The sequence below is a fragment of the Mandrillus leucophaeus genome, unplaced genomic scaffold (assembly GCF_000951045.1).
Source record: "Mandrillus leucophaeus isolate KB7577 unplaced genomic scaffold, Mleu.le_1.0 Scaffold77, whole genome shotgun sequence".
In the NCBI taxonomy this organism is placed as follows: domain Eukaryota; kingdom Metazoa; phylum Chordata; class Mammalia; order Primates; family Cercopithecidae; genus Mandrillus; species Mandrillus leucophaeus.
In genome coordinates this window covers 1,333,748-1,346,953 of record NW_012108363.1, presented here as the reverse complement: position 1 = coordinate 1,346,953, position 13,206 = coordinate 1,333,748, and the positions used below count along the sequence as shown (strand labels likewise).

General features: G+C 34.9%; 1 protein-coding gene across 4 annotated transcripts in view; it reads left to right on the top strand.

Moving 5' to 3' along the window:
• Positions 1-13,206, top strand: part of GABRG2 (gamma-aminobutyric acid (GABA) A receptor, gamma 2) — a 101,541-nt gene that overhangs the window by 31,454 nt on the left and 56,881 nt on the right. For 3 of the 4 annotated variants that reach the window (XM_011966659.1, XM_011966658.1, XM_011966657.1), the window contains 2 exons: positions 3,427-3,509; positions 6,102-6,239. In XM_011966659.1, coding sequence (XP_011822049.1) covers positions 3,427-3,509; positions 6,102-6,239 — 221 coding nt within the window. Of the gene's footprint in view, positions 1-3,426; positions 3,510-4,755; positions 4,873-6,098; positions 6,240-13,206 lie in introns of all 4 variants that reach the window. The other variant, XM_011966656.1, reaches the window with a different exon arrangement.

Sequence of the window (13,206 nt, the reverse complement as noted above, 5' to 3'; positions counted from 1 at the left end):
GGAAGGAGGGAGGGACGGAAGGAGGGAGGGAGGGAGGAAGAAAAAGAAATGTCAAGACTATGTCTTGGTTGGCATGTTATCAAATAGTATATGACATCACAACATTAGTTTTTTTCATTCTGCTATCAATAAGCTTTATCAAAGCCCTAATTATAGGCAAAGCTTATTTTTCCACAGCTGTTGTGAAAACTTTTTTTTTTTCTCACAACTGACCTGAAATTTCCTTTGTCTTGCAATATCATCTGACCTTTGCACCCGTCTTGGCTTTTTGTGTGTTTGCGTGTTCTGGTACTTTAGAACACAAAAATCAAAACATAACTGGTCATCCTCAGGACTGCCACCTCTTATGCTTGGAAATATGTTCATTTCCAAAGAAATAGTTGCTAAAAGAGAATTTTTGATGTGTATGTCTCCATACATTCTTCTCTTTTTAGCTTCACAATAGCAAGCACCTAGAATCTATTATCTTTAGTCTCCTGGCACCCCACTCCCCATTATGTTAATAGGCTGTTTAACTTAATTTATTGTCTATCTTGGGAATAGACATACTTGGGAGAAAGTTGAAGGAGCTATCTTTCAGCCTCTGAAATTAAATTCTGAAATTAAATTTTGAAATTAGAGTAAAATGCTACTTTAATAAAATAATGATTTTATGCCATTATCTTAGCACTTCATACTTTGCATTTAAAACATTTTTTACATTGAAATTTCTCATTGGTGGGAGTACATTATTAGATAAAATAATAGGTGAGTACATAGTCTTAGGAATCAGACATCTGACTTTGGTTCTTAGCTCTCTGTCTTATTATCTGCAGGAACTAGGGCAACTCTCCAGCATTTCTATATAAAGGGACTTAGGGGCAGCTATCTGGTAGGAGGACTTTTGGTGTTAGAAGCTTTGTTTGCATAGTAAGCATGATGTTTTTACATGGTCACATTTTTATTTAGGAAAATTAAGTGAGAACTGATGGAAATTATTGGGAAAGAAAGCACAACCACACTGTCCCACCCTGTACCGCCTCTCCCCCAACCTTGGCACCACAACTGAGCAGACTCTTTTACCTTCATTTCTTTAATTTCTATAAAACAAAGATACTTATTCTGACCTTATGGAGTTGCTACAAGGACAAAATAGGGTGATAAGTAAAGTGATTAACATAGAACCTGATACATAGTAAATATAGAAAAATTAAAATTATTTATACATTTTAATCAAAATAAGAATAATGCAATTCTAAATCTTCGTATCTGAGAACTTCTAGCTTCAAATGATTCATGTTAAATGTGCTTGCTCAACATACAAAATATAATACTTGAAAGTGGCTCCAAAATCTTTATCAATTATATCAGTTATTAGAAAAAGCCACAATTCCAAAATAAATTCATTCCAGGCATTTTATATTCATCATGGCTTTTGTAAACTTAGAGATATAGTAATAACTGAATTTTTATTTATTTATTTATTTATTTAGAGACAGGGTCTCACTCCGTCACCCAGGCTGGAGTGCAGTGGCGTGATCTGGGTTCACCTCAACCTCTACCTCCCAGAGGTTCAAGTGATCTTCCCACCTCAGCCTCCCAAGTGGCTGTGACCACAGGCACGTGCCACTACATCCTGCTAAGAATTTTTTTGTATTTTTTTGTATAGATGGTCTCACTATGTTGCCCATGTAGTCTTGAACTCCTGGGTTCAAGCAGTCCACAACTCAGTCTCCCAAAGTCTGGGGATTATAGGTGTCAGCCATGTCATCTGGTCAATGTCTAAATTTAGAATCTAGTGGGTACAAAATTCCCCTGATACATCAGAGCTCAGTCCAGCTTTTGAAATATGAAGTCAATCATACTATCTCAAGTGTCTTTATTGTTCTTATGACATTGTAGTCATTTTTGGACTTAATTTGTGGAATCACTGCATTAGTTAGTTATGAAAGTCACCTCAAAAGTGTCACTAACGGAGATTCAATCAAAGCTTGAATGTCTATATAGAGAGACGATTTTGTTCTGGCTGTCTAAAATGAGCTATGAGTGTGTTTGTGTTTTTGCGCATGCCCAAAGACATTTAGATCTGTATCTATGTTTATATCTGCAATTATATTATTTTCAATTTTAATAATTCCAGTTTAATTTGGAGTAGTAATACTAATAAAATGTCAAATTTAATTGTAGCTTCCTTTATGACTAAAACCATTCTTCCCTTTGAAGAGCATATAAATATATAGTAACAATGATTAAAGCCTCCAGTTTTGAAGGTAGATAATCCTGGGCCCAAATTTCAACTGTGCCTCTAGTTATGTGACTTTGGACAAGTTCAGGTACAATAAATGCATGATAATACTTGTTAAATGAGGAAACAATTCACTCTACCCAGTGCTTCATAGTTAATTAAGGGCTCAATAATTATTAAATATATTTTAACATCAGTAATTGCTCCGTTATATCATAGAATTGTAGATTCTTAATTGTTTTCAATTAAAAGTTATACTAATTGGAAAATCTCTTAAAAACAAATTTCCCTAAAATAATACTTTAATTACATCAACAATAATATCTGTACAATGTAAGAAATATAGCTAAAAATATGAAATTTTAAAAATCATCAACCCATTACCATTACAATTTCAGACTATATTCATACTTACCCAAAGGTGGTAAAGACATCTGACTTTCAAATCTTCTCCCTCCTAGAGTTCCAGCCCAGGACTTGAGACTGAGAAAATCTGTATGCTTTAACAAGCACTAACTAATAAGACTTAAACTAATTAAGATTTACTGGCAAACATTTTTCAACTATGTCTGTGTATGTGCATTTAACATTTATTGCATTCTATTAGATATTCTTCTACTCTATAATACCTATTTAATGACATCCTCTAGAATATCCTATTTCGTGGCAGTGTAGTGTAGAATGAATGCCACACCATTGTGCAACACAGGTATTTTTAAACTCACCTTTAGCAATTAAAGCTAACAGCTAACAAGTTCTTATAAACAGAAGGTCCTGCTTTAATTAGCAGATAAGATCTTAGAATTATCAACATTCATTTACATGCAAACAGTAAACGAGCTTAAGTTCTTAAAACAGTTGGTTCTGTTAAATATATTCACTGAGCAGTTTCACGTGAGCAATTAATTTGCAAAGAGAAAAACCAAAACCAGAAACTTAAGGGATCATAAATTTTCAATAAATATAGTTGAGGTAAGTGAGGTGCCATTATTTGATCTGTGAAAATGAACAGACTACATTAAGTCTTATGTAATTTTTTCCTGGACTTGGTGGATTTCTTCATTGGGGATTACTCTGTGTTTTCAGTCAGAATGTGAGATATTCTCTACAAAAAAAAAAAAAAAAATCATTTAAAATTGTGCAAATTTACAATTTAAAATTATGTCTAAAATCCATCTTATGTTTAATATCTTTCTACCTAGGTTGACAATTGATGCCGAGTGCCAATTACAATTGCACAACTTCCCAATGGATGAACACTCCTGCCCGTTGGAGTTCTCCAGTTGTAAGTAATATTTCTTCTCCATTTGTATCCTCCCTCACTTACAGTCTTTCTGATTGCCATGTTAATTAATTGAAAGAAACATAACGAATTTCAAAGTTGTATTAAGTTATGTTACTGACTTCCATGATTTTGACCATCTCTGTCATCCTAATCCCAGCTTGCTCCGATTAGAGTGATTCCTACAAAAGAAGGACAGATTTTATGAAGAATTACAAATAGGTTTCATTGAGTTGCATACTTTTAATATATTGGTTGCCTAGAGCCTTTTTTTTTTTTTGTAATGGATTGTAAGGCCAACACTGGACTCAATAGAAAGGGTGCAATCTTTAATTATATATCCTCTTCCTTTTTCTCCTATGGGCCTAGGAAGGGACTATAGCAGCACGTTGCTAGTTAAGGTCTGCCCCACAGCAAAATTATTTCATTGATAAAATATATGTGAACTACTATTTGACACACAATAAGATCAAATATAAAACCATTATTTTTATGTTTATTATTTTTATCAGATAGATAATAGAATGTAGCAAGAGGATCCATGATGATCTAACGCAGATTATGCTTTAGTAACCTTTACAGATATTTTCTGCCTGAACCAAAGTCAAGCAAACTTAAATTTCCCAAAACGTTTTCCTTACTATTTGTTCAGCATCCATGAAAGGTCAATCACTTCTTTTAAAATTTTTGTCTGCCAGTTGTGCATATTGGACAGAATAAAAATCTGATTATAGATTTTAAAATTATGTTTGTAGAAAGGTAATTTCTCAACCAGGGAGTCCACTAAGTCATAGTAATCACAGTTTGAAAAAAGTTGATGATCAGAGAAGTAATCACATGTTTATCTTTTCATCAATACCAGAGGAAAACAGAGGATAAATATCACTGTACATCATATTTATCTAGAAAAATTCTCATTATAAAACTTATTTCATGTTTTACTGAATCAAAGAATAAAATATATTTAATTATAAAGTTAAAGTTTCCCTGAGTTTTAGAGAAATTAGCTTTGCTTACTTTTAATTTTCCAAGTGGGACTACTTCTTTCTTGTGTCAGCTAAAACTCAAGAACTGTTGATTTCTGTGGCATCAGGTGGCCAGTTGAAAATGGTCCTCTGAACCCAAACACAATTTAATATTACTTATTGCTCTCTGAACAATTCAGTTACCAGCACATTCTCTGCACAAAGTTGCCTCATATCATCATTGTTTGTTGTTTTGTTTTGTTTTGTTTTGTTGTTTTTGACAGGGTCTCATTCTGTTGGCCAGGCTGGAGTGTGCAGTGGTGTGATTTCGGCTCGCTGCAGCCTTTGCTTCTGGGGCTCAAGTGATCCTTCCACCTCGGCCTCCAGAGTAGCTGGGATTTTAGGAATGCACCACCATACCCAGCTAATTTTTGTATTTTTTGTAGAGATGGGGCTTCGCCATGTTGCCTGGATATTACCGCTGTTTTCCTCAATTTTCATCACATCCTATCATACCCCTCTCCATCCCCTGCAATAGTTCTCTACAGACTCTTTTTTCCTTCCCTCCTTAATTAATATAAACATATAATAGATAAAGCTGCATCAAAGGGAATAGAGAGGAGGAACTATGTGGGATTTTATTCCGAGTACTCAGTCAGTGTTCATAATCAAACTAATCTTTACATGCCGTTATTATTTATTTTCACATAATAATTGGCATTGCTAGTACACAAACTGTTAAAATGGTTTCTGGTTTTCATTTATTTTCTTGAAAAAGTTAATTCTGCAGTTGACTTCATAATAATGTTTGTCCATTCAACAAATATACATTGACCATCAATTCCATGAGATAAGTACCATTATCCTCCCTATAAGGGAACAAACAATTTAGGAGGAAAAATATCCACTTATCCAAGGTAGAATGGCTGGGAAATGGTACTCATAACCACTACTTTATCTCACCTGCCAGGGTGATGTTTTCAACGAATATACTTTCTGTTCTATCAGTACAAGCTCATTGATATCGTCCTCTTAGCATTTCTACTTACTACTACTTTTAATTGTGTATTTCTGTGTATATTAAAATGGAGTCCTGACAAATTGAGAAAGAAAGATAATAAATAGTTTAGTTTATTTTTTCCATCTATCTTCCACCTCAAATGCATCCTTTGGAGAAGTTTTGAGTCTGTTCTGTCTTACTATTTTCTGTTTCCATGTGACTCAAAATCTTGCTCTGTTAACTGCCTTTCACTGTGATACAAGACTTTGTATTTCTACTATTTATTATGGACTGGTCAGTTGGTATGTGCTATTCCAGATGATGGAAAATATGCATATGGCATATATAAAACCACATGTAGTATACCAGTATACCTTCTATGTCATTTAAATTATTTTCAAGAGTAAATTTGACCTTTGAATTTTTGAATCTTACTTCCCATTAGGATGCAATGTCATTGTAATTTATGTCCTCACTGCAATGCCCTTTGGTCCAAGATCTTCATCTAGCTTGTAACTATCTTTCTCAGTCTTTACCTCTGTGTTGTGTTCATAGAAGATTGTTGCTACATATTGCTACATATGCTAATTTATAATAATTTTTAACGTGAGCTTTCCTATCTCATGGCAGATGGTTATCCACGTGAAGAAATTGTTTATCAATGGAAGCGAAGTTCTGTTGAAGTGGGTGACACAAGATCCTGGAGGCTTTATCAATTCTCATTTGTTGGTCTGAGAAATACCACTGAAGTAGTGAAGACAACTTCTGGTAAGATGCACTTGCAAAGAATTTCAAGTGACCTTTCCAGAGTTGAAATTTTGGTATATATGATTTAGAAGGTTTTTCAATACCTCTCTATGAATGATAATCAGCAAATTAAATGAAGTGTTTTAATTTTCTAGAGAAAATTATAATTGAAATTCAAGTAGAATAGATAAATATAAATATATTCTACCAATTTGGGCAAATTGGATTCAAATTGGATTAGTAAATTATTCCCTAATTTATTTAAGGAAAAATGAATACCAATTATGAAAAAAGAAAATATTTATTAGAAGTACTTTTTTTAGAAAGTATGTTTCCTAATGTACTGAAATCGCCACATTTCACACAGGAAGAGTGAATTTTTTACAAATGCAGAAAAGTGAGCATAGTGGATATGGACCCATTCTCCATTCAGTAGTTTAATATTTTAAACTTATCCATCAGTGGATAACAGAACAATTCTTGAGTATCAGAGAGGATTGGGTTCAAATCCCAGTTGCATCAGTTATAAGTTATAGACATCGGGCAAATGTATTGAATCTCTGAGATCAGCTTTTCCAGATGCCTAATGTGCATTTAAAAAATTGCATCACAGGGAGACAGTGTTTGTGCAAAATATAAATAAAATGAAATGCTTAGAATGATAGCTGGCTCTTAGCACTTGGTTAATAGTAGCTCTTACTAATATTAATTACGATTATTGGATGTGCATGATAATATGGTCAGGAATTGAGATTTATTTTAAGACAAGCTAAAAGTAAATATTTTTATATTATTCTCATAATTTCTAATAGTATCAATTATTAATTTAAAACTCTACATCGGGCAACTTACATACGTTTCCAGACCAGATCTGTCTCATGGGTGGCCAGTTTGAACTCTCAACAATGCTGCTTACATTCTCTATGTAGATTAATCCAACTACTCCTTTTAAAATTATGTTAATTTATGTATGTTTAAATTTCAAATACAAACATTGTGTTCTCAGCTTACCATCTATTAAGATGTTATTTGAAACATATTTCCAAGAGTTGAGCTGTTTTATGTTGATTTAGTCACAAACACCTGATCATTTTCTAGAATTCATAGGAAATATTTTTTGCATGTGGAATAATTTGGAATCAGGCCTTCATCTACTTTACAGAGAGAAGCAAATAAAGGACCTACACAAAGATGGAAATTTATGATTCTACTTTCAAAAGTACCATCCTCCAAATCAAAGAATTATCTGACTATAACATTGTTTTGAGCATTTGCAAATGTCTCATAAAGGCTCTTTTATTTGGAAAAAAGAATCTGAAAGAAGGTCATAGTAATGCTTGAGTATATTATTTTAAAATGGCCTTCTGTTCCCTTATGCACGAGAAACCTGACCATCAAGTATTAGAACTTTTTTTTTGTTTGTTTGTTTGTTTTTTGTTTTTGTTTTAGAAGGAGTCTTGCTCTGTCTCCAAGGCTAGAGTGCAGTGGCGCGATCTCGGCTCACTGCAAGCTCCGCCTCCCTGGTTCACGCCATTCTCCTGCCTCAGCTTCCCCAGTAGCTGGGACTTTAGGCGCCCGGCACCACGCCCGGCTAATTTTTTGTATTTTTTAGTAGAGAGGGTGTTTCACTGTGTTAGCCAGGATGGTCTCGATCTCCCGACCTCGTGATCCGCCCGCCTTGGCCTCCAAAAGTGCTGGAATTACAGGCGTGAGCCATCGCGCTCGGCGTAGAACAATCTTTCATTTGATTCAAAAAGGAAAAGTTAAGGATTGCCTTAGAACTGAAGTCTTCCATCTGCGAAAGAAAACACATACACACACACACACACAGGTAAAATTAATCTCCCATTCTTCATGCTTCCAGATGAGAAATTGGCCATTAAGTTCTGTTGTATATTCATATTTCTACAATTATTCCAGGACTCTAAAACAGAACCCACAAACTCATGACTAGAAGGTTTCTTGTTTAGTTGTTTTGAGCCCAAGAGTGGTATGAAGGACAAATGGTGGAGACAGAAGGGTTGAGTTTACATCACAGAGCCTAACATTACCACCTCCCCAATGTCTCGTGTGGAGAATGATCTAGGGAATTTACTATCTATTAAGAGACACTTGTGGGAGAAAATTATCTACTTGCTTTAAGCATAGCAAAAAGAGTTAACAAGGTCCCTCAAGGCTATTAATCTTCCTACGGAAATCACAGCAAAACAGTATTGAAAGATACTACGTTTCACTGTGTGTACCATCATGTAACTGATCTCATTAACTTCTCTGTGCGACCTAATATTGTGGATAGCCTCCACAGTTGGCCTTCTCTCCCACTCCTCACCCCGCTGGTTTGTATTTTGTGTGTAGTACTATTTCAATGGGCTCCGTGAAGAGAAAGGGCTGAATTGAACATTAATGTTGATAATGAAAGGCAGCCTGATTTCTGTGACAGCTGATTTTTTAATGATTGGAAGTTTTTTCTCGATATTTGCTTGATTTTTGATGCTATTCTTATCTTCAAAGCATAGCTCTGTAACTAATGAATATCTACAAGGAAGTTATGTTTACAACTTTCTTGGGAAATTATCAGGAGCTCAATCTTAGCCAATTATAGCATGACTTTCTTTTACACTTGTGGTAAATGTATCTCCCTTTAAAATGCCTCTTTTGTAACTGGGCAAGAATATTGCCAAATTGTGACATAGCTTAGTGAAGGATTTTCCAACCCTTATTCATTCAAGCTTTGTTATATCCAAGTAGTGACTGTACTTCTGATTCCTATTTTTTTCTTTAATTGATTCGTGTGTGTGTGTGTGTGTGTGTGTGTGTGTGTGTGTGTGTTTGAATGCACAATGAATTTTATTATTTGTTTTAACTTTTAGGTTCAGGGGTACATGTACAAGTTTTCATATAGGCAAACTTGTGTCGCGGGGGTTTGTTGTACGGATTACTTCATCACCCAGGTATTAAGCCTAGTATCTGTTAGTTATTTTTCCGGATCCTCTCCCTCCTCCCAACCTCTACCTTCCCAAAGGCCCCAGTGTCTGTTGTTCCCTTCTATGTGTCCATGTGTTATCATCATTTAGCCCCCACTTACAAGTGAGAACATGCGGTATTTGGTTTTCTTTTCCTGTGTTAGCTTGATAAGGATAGTGGCTTCCAACTCCATCCATGTTCTTGCAAAGAACATGTTCTCATTTTGTGTGACTGCATAGTATTCCTTGATACATGGTTTTTAAATGAAATTAATTTTTCAAAGGAAAGTTAATACAAGGACCATAATTGGAAAACCAGAACATTTGACAAAAATATAAGTGATATAAAAATATGATTTAAAAACAAGTGAATACTCTTACACTTTAAGTGCATATATTTGTGTTCCCTAGACTTTGAATATGTTGAAAACAAGAGAAAGACAGAGAAAAGGATATTAGAGCTTGAGTAAACAGCAATTAGCGCCAAATCAAAACATTCTCTTTGATATAAACAGAATAGTAGAGGAAGAATTTCACAGGAGAGAATTTACTCACCAGGAAATTTAATGCTATGTGAGAGTCCTTGCATCCACCACCTGAATCACCTCTTTTAATACTAGTTTTATCTGTACTACAGCTGAGAAAAATATTTCCCCTGAGGTAGGTCGATAAGATTTGAAGAATATTTTTAATTCGTTGTCAATATGCTAGAACAGATTCTGGATCCATGATTTCTTCTTCAAACTGTAATTCCTTCCTGATTGTTCTATATCTGGGAGAGAACAACCATTGCCCCAGTGAGCCAAGCGTGAACACTCAGAGTCATGTCTCTGCCTCCCACATCTAATGAATCATGAAGGCACTTATGCTTCTGAAATATCTTGTGTAACTGTCCTCTTTTCAGTTGCCATTGCCACTGTCCTAGTTCATGATTTTGTCTGCTCTCATCTGGAATGTGTCAGTAGCTTATTAAGTTATGTGCCTGCTGTCAATTTCTCTCTCATCTCCAGTGTATGCTTTTCACCTTAATTGTAAAAGCTAGCACTTACTAAGCACTAACTACATGCACCACAGCAAGCACCATGTGTAAATGATCTGCTTTCTCATAACCACAGTTACATTTACTGTTAACACTGATGGTATCACTGCAGATGAGAAAATTGAGACTTTGAGGGGTTCATTTACCTGCAGGGATCAAGTTCAAGTACTGGGACAGAAACTCAAAGTCATCTGCTCTGAGATTCATGCTCTTAATCACAACACTATTTGACTCCCATCATGGCCCAGTGAGCCCCTGATATGTTCCTTCCTCATGTCTCAATAATTCGGTAGGTTCAATTGAGCGCAAGCTATTGTTTCTAGTATGTAAGAATCTGGTCGCAGGAACTTTCCAGCCTTGTTTTCTATAATTTCCCAGCTTGTGAAAGAACCAATCTGTGAATACTTTTCTGTGTTTAACCAGTCTTACACTCACATTGAATCTCAATCTCTTTCTGTTTTGAATGGCTTCTTAATGCATCACTACCATCTCATCTCTATGACTTTAAGGCTTAAATCAATGGCATCTCTTCAACAGTGCCTTCACTGATCTTAATACCAAAATAACTTGAAGCAGTTTTTAAGAATGTTCACCACTGGAGTCAGACAGCTCAGGTTTCAACACCAGCTTTGCCACTTACTAGTGGTGTGACTTTATATAAATCATTTAATATAGCCGAGCCCAAAATCACCAGTATCCACAGGGTTGCTCCAAGAATTAAGAAACATACTGCATTAAAAATGTGCCTGACAAATGGGAAGAGCTTGGCAAATGGAAAGCAACAATATTACTATTATTATCACTATCATTATTATTCCATTAACTCCTCCAAGAGCATTGTCACCCACCTTAAGAAAACATGATTTCTGCCTTGTGTTGCTTGGGCACTTGTTTTACCCTTCAGTCTCTGACCCCTTCCTCCACTACATAAGCTTCACAACAGAAACTTTTTAAAATCATCTCCAAGCCAGTCACCAGAGTGGTAGTCATCATGGACTATTAACCTGGTGGCTGACTTAGAGGTGATTATAGATAATTGTTATATTAATCACTTGTGACAATTACATTGATACAACAGTATATCATTCATCAATGAAATACATAATGCAGAATGCTATTATCTATGTTTTCCATTGCTCATTGTGTACTCTAAACTAGAAGAGTTTACTCTTTGTGTCATGTTGCCACGGCCAGCTCATCAAATTCTATCCATAATTTTTGACTCTTTTTTCTTCTCTGTTGTCATCCTGAGATGTGGGCTAGAAAAGTGGACAAATGGGTTTCTTACAGGAAACCTACATTAGTGGGATCCTTGTGCCATCATAATGAATCACAAAGAAATATACCACATTTCTCCCAAGTCAGAATACCACTAAATCATATTGTCTTTAGCAATGCATCTGAAACATCAGGGTTTCATGAAACATCTTCCTAACTATTTTTGGCATAACCATATAAATTATTTTCTGTTTTTGTTGTTTTTAATCCCACTTTCTTCTTAGATTCCATATTCTAGTTATATTTTCCTGATTTTTATCACAAGGAATATATAACTGGGAAAATGAAATTTATCTTCCTTTCTGCCAGTGACATGCAGATCACAATCGCGAAACACCAGCTCCATGGATGAAGTTCATGCTTGTTGCCTGATTTCTAAAATATCCATATTCTGTATCTTTAAATGCTATGCATCATCATCCCATCATACTGTTCCCTTCCCTGAGGTTTTCTTGCTATGTTACACCTATCCCAAAGTCTCTGTTCCTATTTATTTTATTATTTAATACCAAGCTCAAGTCCAACCTTCTCTGCCTACATCAATATTTACATATGAATAAAATCCTCCCTCAAATAGAGAACAATAGCTTCCACCTTTTAGCTTGTTTCAATTTAAATGTCCTTGGTAAACTAAGGAGACATGCGTAAAACTTGACTCATCATTTAGATGATCTAGTTTGGCAGAAAAAAAGGAAGGTAAAAAAAATACGAGTTAACGGTACTTTTTAAATTGAAGAGGTTGAAAGGGAAAAACAACAACAACAACAAAAACTAAATGAAAACAAAAAAAACTAAATGAAAAAAGAGAAATAAACAACTATAGCACCAATCCTACAATCTCTTGTTACTCCTGTGTCTCAGTGAGTTGTGAGCCTATTTTAGTCAATACTAAATTTTTCAAACTACTTGAAGCAGCGTAATATCTTAAAATAAACCAGTGGATGATTGCACAGTAATAGATTTTAATTTTATTTTTAAGCTTCAATTTAGAAAGTTAGCTTTGGTCTCAGAAGAGAAAAGTGTATGAATTATGTAAATAGAGCTGAGCCTAGAGCAGCCATGGGGAAGTCACTTTCCCTCCCTGGATGAAAGTTACTTATCTATAAAAGGAATGCATTTGATTAGATGCTTCTTTAAAGTCCTTGTCCTCAGCATTTATTCATAATCCCTGATATAACCAAGGTTACACTGTCAATGTCCTAATGTAAAAGCCACTTTCTTTATAAATGAATATTTTTCTAGAATGTTTTTCCATGATCAAGTTTTCAATAAAATTTCAAAACAAATACAAAAACAAACTCCTTGGGATTTTTAATTTAGAGGAAGCAGTCCTCCCCCTCTATTTTGTTCTTAGTGATATGTTATTACACACATTAAACAAAAATGTTAACCAAAAATGATAACCTATTTTCTTTTCATTGTGATCCTGGAATATTCGTATGTTATGTTAAAAATCACACATTTGGATTTTAAATTCCAAGGTTGTGTTCACACTATCTAGCAGGGAGATAGTTTTTAAGGGGTGAAGGCAGATGGCATAGAGAAGTTCTGTGAAATCAAAGGAAAATTGTCTGGTGTCAAGGTGACACATGTCATTTCTGCTTATGTTCTATTGGCAAGAACTAGTTGCATATTCCTATAGAGATAAAATGGGGTTGGGAAATGTAGCTCCGTTTTGAGTTAGGAAGGGACAATGGATTTTATGACT